This window comes from Cetorhinus maximus, chromosome 9 (genome assembly GCF_964194155.1).
Source record: "Cetorhinus maximus chromosome 9, sCetMax3.hap1.1, whole genome shotgun sequence".
Classification (NCBI taxonomy): Eukaryota; Metazoa; Chordata; class Chondrichthyes; order Lamniformes; family Cetorhinidae; genus Cetorhinus; species Cetorhinus maximus.
In genome coordinates, this window is record NC_135887.1 from 10639648 (window position 1) to 10661292 (window position 21645).

Here is a 21645-nt window from a genome sequence, read left to right on the forward strand (position 1 = left end):
CATTTTTATTGATCTGCCAGGTATCTGACATGCATGGAACCTGATCATCATGTTTAAGAGTTTCCAGATCAAGCTACTGAACAATCTACACCCACCTGTAAGGTTTCTATCTGCTCAATATTGAGTGTATATTCTCTCCTAGTACAAATATAATCCATTTACCCAAGACTAGAGCTTAGGTGCAGGTTGCAAAGCCAAGGCTGAAGGTTCCCCATATGGACATAAGGATACTAATGGAGTTGCACTGCTGTCCAACTAGATTCGTGCTAGCCATTGTGACATTGGCTTGCAGAGTTTCTAAAGCTCAGTAGAATTAATCCTAGTCCTGATGACAAGTTCATCCCTTCAGATTCCATTGGTGAGACAGGATGGCTGGCCAATCGTTAACAGTGATCTCAAGTACTGAGAACCTGGCTGATTCAGGTATAGGATCTCTCAGAGGTCAGACTTGGTCCCAATTTCCATGCCAAGCATATCATCATAGCAGCTCAACCCCAAAGAGATCCTCCTACCAAGGAGAAGTGTCATTCATTAGCCATCAAACAACCGACAAATGTGGCTATGAGATTTCGCCAAGTGGATAGCAGATGCCAGGTGCCCCTCAGAAGTGGCATCATATACTAACACACCATAAGGTTTTTCAAAAAGTGTTAACTCAAATGATAGTAAATCACAATGTAATAGCATTGCTAAATTTTTGTGTTGTTCTAGGGTCCCCGTTACCTGTTACTCCCACAGGCCAAAATGTGATTCCGTGTTGTCAGAATCATTGAACAGTCAATGCCACACAAAACTTTCTGGGCCTCATGTTCGGAAGGAACATTCACTTGCTGAGGAGAATTGTGTGACTCCTGGGTTTTCAAGCCAAGCCGACCTTTAATGGAAATAGAAGAGAAAATCAAGAGCCAATAGGCAAGCAATTGGGTTCATAAACATAAATAAAACAGAAAATGCTGGAAAAAAATCAGCAGGTCTGACAGCATCTGTGGAGAGAGAATCAGAGTTAACGTTTCAAGTCTGTGTGACCTCTCTTCAGAGTTGAAGTAGAAATGCGATGAAATTTATACTGGTTAAGGGGGGTGGAGCAGGTGAAGCTGGATAGAAGGCTGGCGATAGGTGGGGACGAAGGAGAGACTGACAAAGATGTCATGGACAAAAAGACAAAGGGAATGTTATTGGTAGTGTTAAGGGCTAAAGAAGGTGCTGATAGTGGCATAAAGGCTGGGTTCACAAGTACTCGTTTTATGGATGCTCTGAGTGGACATTCAACCCAGTGCATTCTCTTCATCTTGCACAGCTAAACATGCCCATCCCGCTGAACAGCTCTTTAAAGAGATTATCAACTACTCATAAGTTAGCTGCTGGTTGATTTCTTCCAGCTACAATTCTACAAGGGTTTGGTGCTTTCTATAGTTGTTTTTCTGTTATCACAGACCGGTTAGCCTAACCTTAGTAGTACAGAAAATGCTAGAGTCTATTATAAAGGATATAGTAATTCACCAAGGCTCCTTCAACATCATCTTTCAAACCCATGTCAACTACCATCTAGAAGGACAAGGGCAGCAGATAGATGGGAACATCACCACCTGCAAGTTCCCCTCCAAGCCACTCACCATCCTGACTTGGAAATATGTCACTGTTCATTCACTGTCACTGGGTCAAAATCCTGGAACTCCCTTCCTAACACGACAGTGGGTGTACCTACACCACATGGGCTGCAGCAGTTCGAGAAGGCAGCTCACCACCACCTTCTCAAGAGCAACTAGGGTTGGGCAATAAACGCTGGCCCAGCCAGCAAAACCCACATCCCGTGAATGAATAAAAAAAAACAGGACACTTAGAAAATATCAACTGGATTAGACAAAGTCATCATGGATTTATGAAAGGGAAATCATGTTTGACAAACCTACTGGAGTCTTTTGAGGATGTAACTAGCAGAATAGATAAGGGAAAACCAGTGGATGTGGTGTTTTTGGATTTTCAGAAAGCTTTTAATAAAGTCCCACCCAAAAGGTTAGTGTGTAAAAATAAAGCACATGGGATTGGGAGTAGTATATTGGCATGGGTTGAGAATTGGTTAGCAGGCAGGAAACAGAGTAAGAATAAATGGGTCTTTTTCGGAGTAGCAGGCGGTGACTAGTGGGGTACCTCAGGGATCAGTTCTTGGTCCCCAGCTATTCACAAAATAAATGATTTGGATGAGAGAACCAAACGTAATGTTTCCAAGTTTGTTGACAGCACAAAACTTGGTGGGAATGTGAGCAATGAGGAGGGTATTAAGAGGCTTCAAGATGATTTAGACAAGTTGAATGAGTGGACAAATACATGGCAGATGCAGTATAATGTGGATAAGTGTGAAGTTATCCATTTTGGCAGGAAAAACAGAATTGCAGAGTATTATTTAAATGGTGATAGATTGGGAAATGTTGATGTACATAGGGACCTGGGTGTCTGCACACCAATTACTGAAAGCAATCATGCAGGTGCAGCAAGCAGTTAAGGCGGCAAATGGTATGTTGGCCTTCAGTAGTGCAGGACTTGGGTACAGGAGCAAGGATGTCTTACTGCAGTTCTACAGGGCCTTGGTGAGACCACACCTGGAGTAGTGTGTGCAGTTTTGGTCTCCTTACCTAAGAAAGGATATACTTGCCATACGGAGAGTGCAGCGAAGGTTCACCAGACTGATTCTTGGGATGGCAGTATTGTTGTACGAGGAGATTGGACCAACTAGGCCTGTATTCACTGGAGTTTAGAAGAATGAGAGGAGATCTTATTGAAACATATAAATTCTGACAGGGATGGACAGACTGGATGCAGGGATGATATTTCCTCTGGCTGGAGGGGTCTAGAACAGGGGGTCACAGTCTCAGGATACTGGGTAGACCATTTAGGACCGAGATGAGGAGAAATTTCTTCGCTCAGGGGGTGGTGAACCTATGAATTCTCTACCACAGAAGGCTGTGGAGATATTTAAGAAGGAAATAGATAGATTTCTGGACTCTAAAGATGTCAAGGGGTATGGGGTGAGTGCAGGAGTATGGCATTGAGATAGAGGATCAGCCATGATCATATTGAATAGCAGGGCAGGCTCGAAGGGCAGAATGACCTACTGCTGCTCCTATTTTCTATGTTTCTATTGTTGTGGGTCTTAGCTTCAATGGTCCTTGGTTAGGATTGATAGAGATGATGTAATTCTACTTACATATTTAACATTAACCTTTTACACAACATCTCCCACTCAAGTCTCTGACTCTATCAAATGCATTATTTACATTATCCTACTAAGTCTCTGTCTTCACCCCTGGTTCTCAGAGATAACTGCTGTGGTTTCACCAATCTCCCCGACATTGTTCTTAGCTCTCTCAGAGGATGTATAGGATTCAAGTCCTCCATGTTTTCTCGAACTCGGTAGAGTAGTGTGTGAATGATCGGAGACTACGAGCATGCTACTTGGGTCATTTCCTGATCTTCCAGGTAACTGGTCCATTCCATTGAAGGTCTTCTTCTTGGAGATATGGGTACACTTCTGTTTCTTCTCACTATTCCATTTTCAATCTCCAGAAGATAAGATCAAGGGTATAGTGTTTTTTTCCAAAACCTGGCCTTCACAATTTTGGTCATGAATCCATACTGACGTGCCTTCTTGGAGTTCTGGTACATTATGTACTCTATGGCATTGATTATATTTTCTGGTTTGATTTAAACAATACTCATCCTCCTTCTCACTTTCTCTATATCTGCTGCTTTGAGGTGTGGCATAAGCGTGTGCAGAAGAACAGGAAGTTGAGTCCAGAGTCAGCTTCCCATTAGAAATTCGGACAGACCAGACCATTTTGGGGCGGTGTGAAACAGCGGCTCAACAGTGCCAAGTTGATATTGTCATTTTTCTTCGACAAAGCCTTTACCGTCCTTATTCCTCATTCGGCCTCCCCATTAGCCTGCAGGTATCTGGGTGAGCCAGTCGTGTGGTCAAATCCAAAGGCTTCTGTCAACTGTTTAAAACTGTGGGCCATTTTCAGAAATGAGTAGGTTTGAAATGCAAAAATTTCTTTTAGTGACGCAATGACAGCTTTCTGAGGTGGTACCATGCAGATTCTGAACCTCAATCCATCTGGAGTAAAAGTCAACAACTATGAGGAATATCTTTCCTTTGGGTTCAAAAAGATCCATTCTGAGCCGTTCCAACGGTCTGGATGGAAATGAGGATACTATCAGTGGTTCTCTTTGCTCCTAGCGATGGATCACACAGGTGATGCAGTTTGAAATCATTTCTTCGAACGATTTTGAGATCCTTGGCCACCAAACAAATTTTCGCGCTCTAGCACAATACTTTGTAATGCCCGATGTCCCTGGTGCATTCTTTGAATGATCTCAAGTCTGAAGACTTTAGGTATGACCAATCTCTCATCATATATCAGCAAGCCATTCATGACACTGAGATGTCTTCACTGCTTGAAGTATTGCTTCAGGATGAGATTATTTGGAACGTACTCTGGCCATCCTTTGATGCAGTATTCTTGAAGTTGTGTTCATTCTTCATCTGTTTTTTGTGCCTTTCAAATTTCACTTAGCCTCTCTGTTGCTGCTGGAAGAAATGTTGTGGTCAAAGAAGTTTAGGACTCCACATCTTCAGCAAAATTTATGTCCTCTTGTTCAGGCTTGTCTCTCTTGTTCTGATGCTCAAGTGTGTCCATCTGTTTCTTGCTTGATGCAAGCCGCCCTTCCCAGTAATTAGTTCATGGGAAATCTTCTGCCTGGTTTTCTCAAGGTTTTCACTTGATTCTATTAAGTTCTGGTGCTCCTGCTTCAGAGCACTGGTTTCAGTCTTCTCAAGACCTCTGAATAATCTTGGAAATTCTGTCCTGAATTCTTTCGGTTTGTCCTGGCTTCCCAATTCATCTACTTTATCGATGAGTTGTAGATCTGTGCAATCTTTTCAGCTCAATAGTGAACACTCTTGGTTTTAAATCACATACAAAGTTTCTGTGATTTCTCTTCCTCTGTACTGAAGTGTAGCAGTCAACTGTCCCTTGACCTTCAGTTAAATGTCTCCTGGACCGTGGAGTTGTATGGTCAATGGCTGCAGGAAGTCTTGCTCTAGCCACTGTTCTGTGTCTGAAAGAATTGAATCTTCTGCTCCAGTGTCTAATTTGAAGCATGTTTTATGTCCATTGACCATAATGTCTGCGCTCCAATGGTTCCCATGAGATCCTATAATTTCTCCCAATAATGGCACTTCATTATCTTTTCCATCTTCAATATTTTGAATGCTACATGTTTTAATTGGTTTCTCCTTGAATTTCTGAGTTAAGTGCTTTTTGCTCTGGCATACAGATTTAAAATGTCCTCTTCTCTTACAGGAACGGCACTCTACATTTTTGGTGGAGCACTCTTTGCGCCGATGCAGTCTTTTCTCGCCATAGCGAGAACACTGAGAAATGGTGGCTACTGTATCCTCTTTGCTCTTGCCCTGTTTTGTGAGTAGGGGCGCTGCTACTTCTGTGTCCTACAAACTATACCGTGTCAGTTGTTTTTCTTCACAAAATCTCCCTGTCACCTTGAATAAATGCAAAATTTTGCTTTCTCACTTCTGCCTACCTTGTTAACTGCACAGCCTTTGATAGTGTTAAATCCTCCCTCGACTGTAGAAAATCTGATAAAGTCACCTCTAAGACTCCTACAACAGTACAATCCTGAATTAATTAGTCTTTCAGGGCTCCATGTTCACAATTCTCAGCTAGTCTATATAAATTGTTAATGAAGGAATCCATGCTTTCTCCAGGTCTTTGTATATGTCTATTGAACTTAGCCCTATGATTTGTTCCTTCTAAGACTGAAATATGTATCAAAAGCTTTTATAACATCTTTGTATGTCGCCGTTTCTTGTTTATGCCTTGTTTAACCATTACACCATCTACACACTGCCTATGGCGTAGAGAAGGGTATTGACCTGTTCCTTGCCAGGCTACTCTTTAGTCCCAAAGCAGTTCTCTACCTGGCAAACCTATAATGCCAGCTTTGCCACTTCTCAGCTTGATGTTGGCCCTCCTAGTGTTCGAAGAACTTTGGTAAGGGTAAGATTTTCTCCATGGCTTTTCTTTACTCTAGTTTTTCTTTGAGTTCTGTGGATGTTTGTTCCCATGCTTTCCTTTCCTCGCAGTTGTTTTTCTTGCTGTTTTTTCAGTCACTGGGCTGTTCACTCGGTGCTTTTCCCGTTGTCCTTACCGCTGCCACCATCTGTTATCGTCATTGTGAGTCTTAACATTAGTTGTCCTTGGTTAGGATCAAAGAGATTGCTGGAGGCAAGGCTGTTGGTAAACTTTACCTTTTATCAAACATTTTTCTAACAATATACAGTACAAGGCTTAGCCCAAGACTTCTCATAGAACTCTCTCTCAGCATGCTGTTGTCATGTGATCTTACATCACTGATGATGTAGACTGTCTATTTACACATTTAACATTACATATTTAACCCTTTACACTACAGTTTCAAGTTGCAAAAGTCTACAAGCAGTGGTGTGTGGTGAACTTCAAGGCTTGTGCATAAACCAGCTGTTCCCAGGCAAGATTGGAAATGTTGTCAACTGTGATGGGGATAGTCTTGAACTTCAAAAGGACATAGACATGTTGGTGGATTGGGAAGACAAGTGTGAGGTAATTCATTTTGGCAGGAAAGATATGGTGAGACAGTATAAAATAAAGGGAGAGCCTCTAAAGGAGATGCAGGAACAGAGGGACCTCGGTGTATACGTATATAAGTCATTGAACATGGCAGGGCATGTTGAGAGAGCAGTTGATAAAGCATATAGTATCTTAGGCTTTATTAAAAGGGGTATTGAGTACAAGAGTAAGGAAGTCATGTTGAACTTGTATAAGACACTGGTTAGGCTTAATCTGGGGTACTGCGTCCAGTTCTGGGCACCATACTTGAGGAAGAATGTGAAGGCATTGGAGAGAGTACAGAGGAGATTCACAAGAATGATTCCCAGGATGAAGAACTGTAGCTATGAGGATAGACTGGAGAGGTTGGGACTGTTTTCCTTGGAGAAAAGAAGGCTGAGAGGAGACTTGATAGAGGTATTCAAGATCCTGAAGGGTATGGACAGGGTAAATAATAAAAAACTGTTCCCACTCAAGGGACCATCAAGAACTAGAGGGCACAGATTCAAAATAATGGGCAAAAGGAGTAAATGTGATGTGAGGAAAATTTTTTTCACTCAGAGGGTAGTTGGAGTCTGAAACAAACTTCCTGAAAGGATGATGGAGGCAGGTTCGATCGAGGTATTCAAAAGGGAATTGGATTGCTACTTGAAAATAGAGAATATGCAAGGTTACAGGGATAAGGCAGGGGAGTGGGATTCGGTGGAATGTTCTTTTAGAGAGCCAGTGCAGACTCGAAGGATGAATGGCCTCTTTCTGCACCGTAAAGATACTGTGATACATGGATGCACTACAAACTGTGCATCTCACAATTTGCCATCCAATATAACGTGAGGGAGGCCACTGAGGCTCTCTATTCAAGGAGAGTTAACTACAATTCATTCTCTCTTGCCAGACCCAAGCAAAAAGAGTGAACACGTGGCTTCGCCAGGATCACAGGCTTCCCAATGGTCCAGGTACCATTGACTGCACACATATCACTTTGCGTATGCTGCATACCAACTCTGCCCTATTCCAGAACCAAAGGGGATTCCACTCCCTCAAAGTTCAGCTGGTGTGTGACCCTAGGCAGTGAATCATACAGGACAACATCTGGTATCCTGGCAGCAGTCATGATGCTTTCATTCTGTGGCAGTCCACAATGCCAGCTGCATTTGAGCCAGCATGGCAAGCCAAAGGGTGGCTACTGGACAGGAGCAACCTGTTGATGATATGCCGGGGCATCAAGAATCATGGTAGCCTGCACCACACAACTTCATCATCATGAGGGGACAGTCCTTGCTACCAACTAGATGGAAGAGGAGGAGGAGGAACAGGAGGGGAGGAGGCAACCTTCATAGCCCCTTTCTGCCCAGTCAATCTGTGAAGAATTTATCTCGGAACGATATCAGTAGCCACAACCCGAGTTCCACAGTCACCACAATCCCATACTCCACCTTTCCTCTGTCACTGACTATCACAACATCTGCTTGGCCACAGTGCAAAAGCAAAAGCCGCCACAAAATAAACATTCAAAACCAATTTTTAAAAAAAATATTCATGGGGCGTGGCAACTGCTGGCTAGGCTAGCATTTTCTGCCCATCCCTATAGAAGATGGTGGTGAGTTGCCTTCTTGAACCACTGCAGTCCGTATGTTGTAGGAACACCCACAATGCTATAAGGAATGGAGTTCCAGGACTTTGAATCAGCGTTAGTGAAGGAACGACGATATAGTTCCAAATCAGGGTAGTATGTGACCTGGAGGGGAACTTGTAGGTACCAATGTTGCTGCTGCGCTTGCCCTAGGTGGTAGAGGTCGTAAGTTTGGAAGGTGCCGTTGAAGGAGTCTTGGTGAGTTGCTGTAGTGCATCTTGTAGATGGTACACACTGCTGCAACTGTACGTCAGTGGGTGGAGGGAGTGAATATTTAAGTGGTGGATGGGGTGCCAATCAAGCAGGCTGCTTTATCCTGGATGGTGTCGAGCTTCTTGAGTGTTGTTGGAGATGCACTCATCCAGGCAAGTGTAGAGTACTCCATCACACTCCTGACTTACACCTTGTAGATGGCGGGCAGGCTTTGGGGAATCAGGAGGTGAGTTACTCTCAGCAGAATTCCCAGTCTTTGACCTCATCTTGTAGCCACAGTATTTATATGGCTGGTCCAGTTCAGTTTCTAGTCAATGGTAACCCCAGGATGTTGATAGTGGGGGATTCAGCGACGATAATGCTATTGAATGTCAAGAGGAGATAGTTAGATTCTCTCTTGTTGGAGATGATCATTGCCTGGTACTTGTGTGGCATGACTGTTACTTGCCACATATCAGCCCAAACCAGAATATTGCCTAGGTCCTGCTGCATATGGACACTGACTGCTTCAGTATCTGAGGAGTCGTGAATGGTGAACATTGTGCAATCATCAGCGAACATTCCCACTTCTGACCTTATGATTGGGGAAAGGGCATTGATGAATCAGTTGAAGATGGTAGGGTCTAGGACACTACCCTGAAGAGTTCCTGCAGCAGTGTCCCAGGACTGAGATGACTGACCCTGATTCCCACTGCCTTCAGTTTTGCTAGGGTTCCTTAATGCCACATTCGGTCAAATGCATGTTTGGACTGAGGCTGTGATGAGGTCAAGAGCAGAGTGGCCCTGGCAGAACCCAAACTGAGCATCAGTGAGCATGTTAGTGCTGAGTAAGTGCCGCTTGATAGCACTGTCGATGACACTTTCCATTATTTTGCTGATGATCGAGAGTAAACTGATGGGGCAGTGATCGGCTGGGTTGGATTTGTCCTGCTTTTCACGGACAGAACATACCTGAGCAATTTGCCAAATTGCCAGGTAGATGCCAATGTTTTAGCTGTACTAGAAAAGATTGGCTAGGGGCACGGCTAGTTCTGGGGCATACATCTTCAGTAGTATTGCCGGAATGCTGTCAAGGCCCATAGCCTTTGCAAAATCCAGTGCCTTCAGCTGTTTCCTGATATCATGGGGAGTGAATTGAATTGGCTGATGACTGGCATCTGTGATGCTGGGGACCTCAGGTGGAGGCTGAGATCATGAAAGAAATGACGGCAAAATGCATTTGGAAAAGGTCAACAATCGCCCTTCTGGATTCCTGTAGTGCCTGTCTTCTTTGCCTGTTCTCCTGCTCCTATATAGTGTTATCCCAGTGGCTGCAGAAAGGCTACTGACTTTCAGTGGAGGAGATTGCTGATAGGAAGTGGCGTTAAGTGAATGATTTCTGCATAGCTCTTCAGTCCCAAGACCACCTGCAGTATTAAAATAAGGCAGTTTCGTGGAACAGAAGATAGTTAATTCCTATACTAACTCTGGATTGCAGTTTTGGGTCTCAGAAAATTCATATTTTATGCATGCCTTAAACTGCAAGTGAGCAATAAAAGGAAAGCCTCCAGTACAACATGTCACTCTAAACCAGACAAACTTAAATCATTCTTTTGAAGATAAAAGCAAGAACCCTCACTAAATTTTCTTACTTTGAAAGATATGATGAGACTATTAGTATAACTGCCAAATCAGGCAAGAAGCTTTTTTAAAAAATTCTTTCACAGGACGTGGGCGTTGCTGGTTATGCCAGCATTTTTGTTGTCCATCCCTAATTGCCCTCGAAAAGGAGGTGGTGAGCCACCTTCTTGAACTGCTGCAGTCCATGTGGTGTAGGAACACCCATAGTGTTGTTAGGGAGGGAGTTCCAGGATTTTGACCCAACAAAGGTGAAAGGTGAAAGTGATATATTTCCAAGTCAGGATGGTGAGTGGCTTGCAGAGGAACTTGCAGGTGATTTTCCCATACATCTGCTCCCCTTGTCCTTCTAGATGGTAGAGGTCATGGATTTGGAAGGAGCTGTCGAAGGAGCCTTGGTGAGTTGGTGCAGTGCCATCTTGTAGTTTGTACACACTGTTGCCACTGTGCATCGGTGGTGGAGGGAGTAGATGTTGAAGGTGGTGGATGGGGTGCCAATCAGGTGGGTGGGCTGCTTTGTACTGGATGATTTTGAGTTTCTTGAGTATTGTTGGAGCTGCACTCATCCAGGCAAGTGTAGAGTATTCCATCACAATTCTGATTTGTGTCTTGTAGATGGTGGGCAGGCTTTGAGGAGTCAGGTGGTGAGTTACTCCCCACAGAATTCTCAGCCTCTGATCTGCTCTGGTAGCCACAGTATTTATATGGCTGTCCAATTCAGCTTCTAGTTTCTTATCTTATCGATGGTTGTCAACCTGTACGACCATGTTATAATCAATAATCAACCTTGCCCACATATCTTCGGGAGAAACTTGAGACAGACTTACAGATATGATGGAAATTAGGATTTTAAAGGAGATTCAAGCAGTAGAAAAGGGTTAGGCGCTCAAAGGAGGAAAAGGTGCCAGAGGAGATGCAAGGATGTGATTATGTGTTGGGAGCTTCACTGTCACCATGATGGTCTGGACAGGGCAGTGATAGCAAGTATAGCCAGGTGGAGACGCTTCTCCCCTCTCTAGTCGATTAATGCCTCTTTAAGACTCCCAGCAAGGCCATGCTTTGTTGTTGTTGCTGTGCAATAATTACAGTTGCACAGTATGCGCAGGAATTCCTTATCTCGAGGGAATTGCCACCCACACTATACAGTCATTTCAGCTTATAGCAATAGCAGAACATTGTTAAAGTCCCCAGAGCAGCATTGAGAAGGAAGAATCCTGGAGTAGCACTGAGGGGAAAGGGGCCCATTTTGCACTATCATCTCGAATGTGGACACACAGGCCATGTCCCCAAAACACTGACTATGTCAATACAATCAGATGTCATTTATCATCCTCCCTCTTTTCAACCTTCTCCCTTCCTCTCCTGCTCACTCCTGCTGTGTAGCAAGGTTCCATCAGCACTAGTTGCCCTTCAGTATCTCATACAAGTGCAAGCCTATATGGCGATGTTTGGTCTTGGGGAGCATCACAACAATGCCTATTCTTCACCTGATATTCACTTACACACACTTTCCACTAGGAGGCACTGGAAAGCAAATAGCAGTGAGAACCCTAGCTGATATTTCCTCCTTTGTTACAGGGTGCTGAAGTCAAAGGCAGCACTGCTAATGTTGTCCTAGCTGGCATCAGCCAGCCCAGCATGTACCAGTGAAGAGAGACTGGGATCTCCCTGATATGCAAGCACAGTTCCATTGTGGGAAGTGCATTTACCAACTGAGCCATTAGGGTAGACTACAAAAGAAATAAGTGAATGAAAATTTTAAAAATATTATAGTTTATTTTTTGAAAGCACAAATGGCATTCTGAGCTCACTGACCCCAAGCTAACGACACCTAAACTTCACAAAAACCTCACTCCAGCCTATTGTAATTTTTTAAATAATTGTTTCCACTCAGAGGAGGGTCAGTAACCAGGGGATACAGTTTTAGTATAATTGGCAAAAAAAAATCAAAGGGAGATGATTTTTAAAAAAAAGAATACAGCAAGTTGCTAAGACCTGCAATCCACTACCTGAAAGTGTCGTGGAAATAGATTCAATAATAACTTGCAGAAGGGAAGTGCATATAATACTTAAAAAAGAAAACATTTGTAGGACTATGAGGAAAGAGGGAGTGGGAATAACTGAATAGCTCTTTCAAAGGCACAATGGGCCAAATAGCCACTTTCTGTGCTGTGTCATGATTCTAACTGTAATCTGTCAGGTGTACCCATCTTTAAAGCTTAGCAACAGGAATGCCTCATGAGATCAATGTGTCGTGACAGTGACATGCTCATGGGTTTCTGTTTTATGAATCTGCCTGCCATGGGCCTACAGGCAGAACTGAAGCAAATCCCAATATAAATTAGAAATAGTGGCTGAAGGAGGGAATTTGAATCCCACTGTCCCAGGGCTTTGAGCTAGGTAAAAATGCCTTTCACCTACAAAAGCAACTGTGGAATAAAAAGCTATTTGAGTCTTACCTTGAGTTGCATCAAAGCTATTTATCTGGTGTGACGAAGATTCTGACCACCAAATAAATTTGGAGCCTGACCCATCGACTGCACAGTCTCAACAGAGCACAGAGATAAAAACAAAAAACTGCGGATGCTGGAAATCCAAAACAAAAATAGAATTACCTGGAAAAACTCAGCAGGTCTGGCAGCATCGGCGGAGAAGAAAAGAGTTGACGTTTCAAGTCCTCATGACCCTTCAACAGAAGTGAGTAATGTTAGGAGAGGGGTGAAATATAAGCTGGTTTAAGGTGGGGAGAGAGAAGTTGGGGGAGAAATTGAGACGACTTTCTCTGCTCCTCTCACCCATTCTAATCTGTCTCTCTCTGAACTTACTGCACTCCGTTCTCTCAGGTCCAACCCCAACATTGTCATCAAACCCGCTGACAAGGGTGGTGCTGTTGTTGTCTGGCGCACTGACCTCTACCTCGCGGAGGCTGAGCGTCAACTCGCAGACACTTCCTCCTACCTCTCCCTGGACCATGACCCCACCACTGAACATCAAGCCATTGTTTCCAGGACTGTCACTGACCTCATCTCCTCTGGAGATCTTCCTCCCACAGCTTCCAGCCTGATAGTCGCCCAACCTCGGATGGCCCGCTTCTACCTCCTACCCAAAATCCACAAACAGAACTGTCCTGGCAGACCAATCGTGTCAGCCTGTTCCTGCCCCACGGAACGCATTTCTCGTTATCTTGACTCCCTTCTCTCTCCCCTTGTCCAGTCCCTTCCCACCTACATCCGTGATTCCTCTGACACCTTACGTCACATCAACAATTTCCAGTTCCCTGGCCCCAACCGCTTCCTCTTCATCATGGACGTCCAATTCCTCACCAGTATGGTCTGAGGGCCCTTAGCTTCTTCCTTGAACAGAGGCCTGAACAATCCCCATCCACCACTACTCTCCTCCGTCTGGCTGAACTTGTTCTCACACTGAACAATTTCTCCTTTAACTCCTCTCACTTCCTCCAAATAAAAGGTGTGGCTATGGGTACCTGCATGGGCCCCAGCTATGCCTGTCTCTTTATGGGGTATGTGGAACGTTCCTTGTTCCAGTTTTACTCTGGCCCTCTCCCACAACTCTTTCTCCGGTACATCGATGATTACTTCGGTGCTACTGCATGCTCTCGTCGGGCCCTGGAAAAATTTATTAATTTTGCTTCCAATCTTCACCCCTCCATCATTTTCACATGGTCCATCTCTGACACTTCCCTTTCCTTCCTTGACCTCTCTGTCTCAATTTCTGGTAATAGACTGTCCACCAATATCCATTACAAGCCTACTGACTCCAACAGCTACCTCGACTACAGCTCCTTACACCCCGCTTCCTGTAAGGACTCCATCCCATTCTCTTAGTGCCTTCGCCTCTGTCGCATCTGTTCTGATGATGCTACCTTCAAAAACAGTTCCTCTGACATGTCCTCCTTCTTCCTTAACCGAGGTTTTCCACCCACGGTCATTGACAGGGCCCTCAAACGTGTCCGGCCTATCTCCCGCGCATCCACCCTCACGCCTTCTCCTCCCTACCAGAAACATGATAGGGTCCCCCTTGTCCTCAGTTATCACCCCACCAGCCTCCGCATTCAAAGGATCATCCTCCGCCATTTCCGCCAACTCCAGCATGATGCCACCACCAAACACATCTTCCCTTCACCCCCCCGGTGGCATTCCGTAGGGGTCGTTCCCTCCGGGACACCCTGGTCCACTCCTCCATCACCCCCTACTCCTCAACCCCCACCTATGGCACCTCCCCATGCCCACGCAGAAGATGCAACACCTGGCTGTTCACTTCCTCTCTCCTCACCGTCCAAGGGCCCAAACACTCCTTTCAAGTGAAGCAGCATTTCATTTGCATTTCCCCTAACTTAGTCTACTGCATTCGTTGCTCCCAATGCGGTCTCCTCTACATCGGAGAGACCAAACGCAAACTGGGCGACCGCTTTGCACACCTGCGGTCTGTCCGCAAGAAAGACCCAAACCTCCCTGTCGCTTGCCATTTTAACACTCCACCCTGCTCTCTTGCCCACATGTCTGTCCTTGGCTTGCTGCATTGTTCCAGTGAAGCCCAACGCAAACTGGAGGAACAGAACCTCACCTTCCGACTAGGCATTTTCAGCCTTCCGGACTGAATATTCAATTCGACAACTTTAGATCTTGAACTCCCTCCTCCATCCCCACCTCATTTCCGTTTCTTCCCCCTCCCTTTCGTATTTTCCAATAATTTATATAGATTTTTCTTTTCCCACCTATTTCCATTATTTTTAAATCTATACCTTTAATGCCCTGTTAGTCTTTCCACCCCACCCCCACTAGAGCTGTACCTTGAGTGTCCTGCCATCCATTCTTAATTAGCACATTCGTTTAGATATCACCACCTTCAACACCTCTTTGCTCCTTTGTCTGTGACATCTTTTGATTATCTGCTCCTATCACTGCTTGCTTGTCCCTACAACCACCCCGCCCCACCAACTTCTCTCCCCCCACCGCCCCACCTTAAACCAGCTTATATTTCACCCCTCTCCTAATATTACTCAGTTCTGTTGAAGGGTCATGAGAACTCGAAACGTCAACTCTTTTCTTCTCCGCCGATGCTGCCAGACCTGCTGAGTTTTTCCAGGTAATTCTGTTTTTGTTCTCAACAGAGCACTGTTCCTTGCTGATATAGTGTGTACAAGTACAGATGAATCAGCCCTCAGATGACAGATGGAGACACAGGCAACAGGTGGTGAACACTGCTCACAGCACCCTGCTGGTACCTCCATTAGCATGGCAAGTATAAGTCTGACAGAATACTTTAGCTTGCCTGTTTACTATTAGGCACATCTACATTGCCGCTTGTTCAGTTTGGATTATAGGGCTCTGGTGTTCATTCTCTGGCTTTCCTATGTCTTCAATAATACCAGTGGGAATAAGGGAGTCAGTGTTCACAATGTAAATAGAGGAGGGCCGTGTAAGGGTGCTCATCTCCCATAATCCAAACTAAGCAAGTGCAAGTGTAAAAGTGCCTTTTAACTGTGCTAGAGGGGGGAAATCATGTGGTACTTTGAAATTTAATGCTGGATTCACATCAGCGTTTTTATGTTAACAGGCCTTACATCACTAAATGTTATTTCAGATAAAAGTCCATCCAACCTTCTTTCAGCAATAAGAACTTGTATCTCAATGGCTCGCCTCCTAAACAAAAAGATGCTGCAGAGTGCTAATGGGAAACAGTGATCACCAAGAAGGAGGAAACAATGGAAAACAGGAAATGTTAGGGAAGGTGTGAAAGGCCTGTCAAAGAGGAAGATTTTTAGAAGGTTTTTGGAAGTAGGGGTGGAGATAACAAGGTGCAGGATTGGCTAGTGGGTGGATTTCAGAAGCCAACAGTGGGACAGTAATAACTAGTCAAGCTATAGTAAAATATAGTGCATGGGGTTTGATAAATTATGAATTTGTGGACCTAGAATTAAAGGGACTGAATTTTATTTACATACAATATTCATCAAGATTATGTGACTTCTGCATGAGTGTTGTTAATCTGTAATTTCTCTGGCTGACCAAACATATACTGAACTGTTAAAAAAGACTTTTTAAAGACAAGAAAAGGCATTGACTAAAGATGGCTGCCACACATCACCTGACATCTGGCATTCCAGCTTCTGGAAGGTTCCACTGTGGATTGCAATTCAAACATGCCACAACATCCTTCTCTGGAATTTCACACTTGAGGATGTCAAGAATCACTTCAAAGGGATTTACTGAAATGTACTGGTCATAGCACTTTAATTTCTGCAAGACTATCTCAGCAGTGGAGACAGAAAGTCTGCTAGAACATTGATTATATGGAGATATGTGTTCCTATCTCATCAAGATGGATAGTGGCTCATTCAGGCGGTTAATGGCTGGGACATTATACAATCTATTCACCACCCGCCCACCCCCCAACCCCGCCATGAAACAAAAGCAACTGTCGGTTCAGACATCAGATTAACAAACCCCTTGTGAAATCATTATGGGGAGGTCATATTTGAAATATCTTTAATGCAAGCTTTTAAAGACAGAAGCAGTTAGTAGTCTGGAAAACCCGCCAAAAGGGGTAGTAATACACTCCCTTTTCTCTCCTCTCTTACAGTTAAAAAAATCCAGCACAGAGATAGTGAATTTCCATCGAAAGGAACCTCAGGTGCAAAAATCATCAACTTCTGGAAGAGACAGATTACTTTTTTTTTAAAAAAAGGAAATTGTCTTCAGCAATTGCAGTTACACAGGCTTCAACAGGACTCCTGGAATCTAAAGGCGAATGTGTAAAACTTTCTGCCACAGCCACAGTGACAAGCAAAGGACTCAAAACCGTAAACTCTCAATTTTTTTACCTTTCAGCATTGAACTTTAATTTGGCTAAGAAAGTAACTAACTACATTATCACTTGTAAATTTTGCGTGTGTGTGTGTGTGGTTGCGAAAGGTTGAGAGCCGCGGGATTACCTTTTTAAATATTTTTGCTATTTTTGCCTGGGTGTTTTTTTTTAAACTCACTAACAACTAACCCCTCTTTGTTCTTAACCTCAAGAAAGCCTTCCAAACTTGTTTCTTTGCAATCAGCACATGAATGGTGAAACACAGACATTGAGAAAATTCCTTCAGCATTCTAGATCCTTCAAGAAAACTGTTATGGTCAGACTTGGAGTGATACGATAGGGGATTCATCTTTACCTCTCCTCACATGGCCATAACATATTCTTGACTGTAAAAATGCAAACAATCTCTACAATTAACCTTACATTAGAGAGTATTAAACTGCAGATCAATAATATTTACGACACCTGGAAGAATCTCGTATTTTAAATGAAAGTATTCTTGTGGCATGATAATTTGTACCAAAAAAATCTGATTAATTCACTTAATATGATGCAATGCCATTTTACGTTAAATAGATTTATACATACACTCACAATATTGTAATTTTATGCTTAGAATTTCTCCCAGTGAGGTGACTTTTGGCTCTTTAACAAATTTATTAACTAAATATCTTAAAACTCTTCAGATGTTTTAGAACAATTAAATAAAAGCCTGAAGATTAATAGCTTTTTGCTCCATTCAAGTTGTGCTAGGATAGTTCAGGTAGTAAACTGCCAAGCTTGCAAATAAAAGGTTACAGGTTCAAATCTCACTGAGGTTCATCATTTGGCATTCCATCAGCTCAAGGTAAGAGTATCACTACGAGGGTAATAAAAATGCATCCATGTGTAGCATCACCCAACCATGGAGACTTGTCAAATAGCTTCCTGGCTCAAAGCTAAAGAAACAGAACAAAACACGGTCCATCAGACCATGTCAAAATGCTCCGGGGCTGGCACTCTAAGATAGGCTAACAGTGGATTAGTTAGGCAACTGCTGAGAAGGGGCATTTCATTTAACAGTAAGACTTAACATGGTCTTCAGAAAGCTAAGAGGAAGTGACTGAATATTATACAGCATTTTATAGAGACTATATTTCAAACAAAAATATTCTCACCATTGTCTCCTCTTCCCCATGAGAACACTTCGCGGTCATTGGTTGCTGCCAAAACATGTGATGCCCCACACGAAACCTGGGCAATCTCATATCCAAGCAATGCCTCAACAATTTTGGGCTGTGGGGAGGGATCCAAAAACCAAGACATCACAACACAATAGCTGCAAAATGTGGTATTCCATTGATTTTTGAACAAACTACAGAGATGTTTCCTTGGCCTCTCTAAAATAATTTTTGTTTTTTTTTGCAGGTACCATAGGTGCTGCTATAGTTAATGCTAGAAAAGGTGTTTTGTTTAAACTATATTATTTTTCCACTCTTGTTGCTAATTTTCTTCAAACTCCTCTTCCTCAATGGGTAATAACTAAATGTTTGGGTACAATTCCATAGGCAGCGGGTACCTTATCTAAGTGTCGTCATTTATGTGTAACCCATAATGACAAGCTGCATTTATCTAGCACTTTATGTGCCACTTCACTGGAGCCACTTAAAACCTATCTCTTTAACAAAGATTTAAGGAGCATCTTACAGGAGGAGAAGGAGAAGTTTAGAAAGGGAAATCCAGAGATTAGGGCTAAAGCAGCTGAAGACACAGCTGCTAATGGTGGAGCAATGACAGTGACTGTGGGTAGGCTATTCTACAGTAGGGGCATCATTACCAAAACTTCAGTGCCAAAGGGCAACTGGAGAAGTGAAACCACACACACCAAGAACTGGAAGATTCAGGAGAGGAAAAAGGAAAACAATAAACAAGAAGAAAAAACTTTAGGCATAAATGAAATGAGGCATGGAAGAAAGTTGCACTTACCTGAGTGACATCATTAAAAGTGCCATGACCCAGACAACCATTGCTACCATTTCCAAATGACATTATTATCCCTCTGTCTGAAATAGAATAGTGGGAAAGGTATGAAACAAAGGTGGCATCTGAGAAATGTCTTGAACAGTTAGGGCCTCTTCTACATATTTGTTTGCAGTCCATAATTCAAAATAATAATTTGCACTCTCTGCTTAACACAATTTGATGCATTTTACCATTTAGTATGTTTGCTTAATACATAGCGATAACCATTTTCAAAGTGATAGTAAAATCCCTACTGAAAATGCCACAAATTTTCCTATGAATGGGAACAATGCCAAGTCATTATCCAAGACACAGGGGACATGGCCCAGAAATAAATTTGCAAAGTACTTCCATTCGATTGTCCTATTTCTGAGTTTTCACTTGCAATGCCAGTTGAGCATTCACTAAGACAGGACTAGTTATTCAGCTTTTCATAGACTTTGCTGTATTTCATAAATGTGCATGACTGAAAAGGAAGCACTCTTGCGAATAAATCTTAAAACGTTGTGGTGCTACAATAAGAATGTGCTTAAAATTTCAATGACGCACGAATTTTTCTCTCTCTGTAGTCTGTGGCAAGCTGAACGTTTCCTCTGTACCCCCAAACACCTAGTCCACGGCCAAATGGTTGCCCTTCATAACGGTTACTTGATCATTAGAAGCATCACTGCCAAACCTATCTACTGTTTATAATCTCAATCGAGATCAGTAACTTTTCTTTAAAAAAGGAAATCCGAAATCTCAGTTATTTACTGAAAGAATGAAGCCCCAAGGTTCCACCGTCTAAAACAGAAGAATTTTTACTACACAAGAATCAACCAAAGCAAACACTAAACACCATCTTAGATAGCTAGCTTTTTTCTAAAATTCAGAATCTACAAAAGCTAAAACATGATTTAACAGGCAAAGGCAAACTGCAGTCGATTGTAAACTAAATTACGTGTTAGATAGCAGATACAATTAAGACGAATCTCTCAAATTGGTTTAGCAGTCTAGTCAGCATATATGTTCACAATCTCAGTCACAAGTCCCTTTAAAACTCTATCTTCCTCACAAAGAATTTCAGCTCCTCTTTTAGGATTTAACCTGATCACCAGCTGACAGCAGCACACAACCAATCCAAGGTCCAATGGCACACGTCTGCACAACCTCCTCAACTCTGCCTATGGTGGTCTGGTTGGTGTAGATCCATCAATGTTATCTTCAAGTAACAGAAACAGCCGCAGCAACTGAATATTCGTCTATTCTCAGCTTCTGGATTTAGCCCCTGTTTTCTTCAGCCTGCCTGTACTGAACCACTGGACTCATCAACTTCATCTACTGAGCCCTGATGGTTCTGTCTCCTTTTATATAGTTTCAATCAGAAGTTTTGATTTCCAATCTCAGTTTTAATCTTGATTTTCTTAACAACTGGGAGGGTCAGTCTCAAAAAATACAAGCTTTGGCCATAGCTCCCAACACACTATGTGTCGCACTTCTGTGTATCACACATGGATCGCTGAAGAGCAATGAGAAATGGGAACACAGGCTATTCCAGATTCCAAGGGCAAGCTGCCACCCCAGCTGAAGCCAAGAAACTGAACACAGACCTGAAAACAAAAAGCACCTATAGTTGTGACATTATAACCCAAGCCACCAGTGAGCTTTCAGTAGAACATTAAGCCTGATTAAGCAGATTGGGTTGCCACCAATTTGGTGACCAATATTTTCACATTTGGAGGGTTGCAATTTCAAAACAGGTCTACTCAAGCAGAACTTTAACTTGTACAAGGCATAAACGATTTCTATATTGATGAATTGTGGAGATACTTTGCTGAAGCATTTATTGCTAAAGGGAGATTGACAAGTGGAGCATATCTCTATACTAATGTTTAGCAAAAACATTTGTCCTTTAAACAAAAAAGCCCACAATAAGTAAAATAAAAGATATAAATAAAAATGACTGTGGCAACAATGAAGTCTGCTGAGTCCAGCTAGCTTCAAACACATTATTGCACAATTTGAATGGAAAATAACAGAAGGATAGCACTCATATTGCACTTCATGATCACCGGACATCTCAAATCGCTTTACAGTTAATTAAGTACTTTTGAAGTGTAGACCCTGTTGTAATGTAGAAAACACGCAGCCAATTTGTGCACAACAAACTCCCACAAACAAGAACGTGATAATGACCAGATAATCTGTTTATGTGATGTTGATTAAGGGATAGCTATTGGCCTGAACACCCAGGATAACTCCCCCCAAATTCTTCTTCAAAATAGTGCCATGGGTTCTTTTACATTCACCCAAACAGGCAGGAGGGACCTTGGTTTAATGTCTCAAGTGGAAAATGGCACCAATGGCAGTGCTGCACTCCCTAAGTACTGTACCCGAGTGAGGATAGACTGAATTTATTAAATCTTTTGAGCGCAAGGCAAATATTTCAGTCAACTGTTTCCTCCTACCTGTAAGGCATGCTGTAAAGAGGTCTCCACAAGAGACGTGCTTGATTGCCACTCCAGACTGACCTTCTAGAAATCTAGAGATGAACTGGGGCTGGGTCTGTTCCATGGAACCAGGGAGGGATGCATCTCCAGCACCTACAGGAGGAGCCTGAGAAAGAGTAGAGGCAGTTAGAAGCAGATTAAGCATTAGTTAAGGTACTTGCATGGGGAGAGTGATGTTATATTAACATTTATTTGCACTTTC

The 21645-nt window shown here is 43.0% G+C and overlaps 1 protein-coding gene across 5 annotated transcripts in view; it reads right to left on the bottom strand.

The window, feature by feature from the left end:
- Positions 1-21645, bottom strand: part of nek8 (NIMA-related kinase 8) — a 55164-nt gene that overhangs the window by 13148 nt on the left and 20371 nt on the right. For all 5 annotated transcript variants that reach the window (XR_013577489.1, XM_078548025.1, XM_078548024.1 and 2 more), the window contains 4 exons: positions 21402-21549; positions 18919-18995; positions 18111-18228; positions 724-874 (listed from right to left, as the gene is read on the bottom strand). Coding sequence is in view for 4 of the 5 variants with exons in the window: in XM_078548025.1 (XP_078404151.1) it covers positions 724-874; positions 18111-18228; positions 18919-18995; positions 21402-21549 (494 nt within the window). In the remaining variant the exon portion in view is untranslated. The remainder of the gene's footprint in view (positions 1-723; positions 875-18110; positions 18229-18918; positions 18996-21401; positions 21550-21645) is intronic.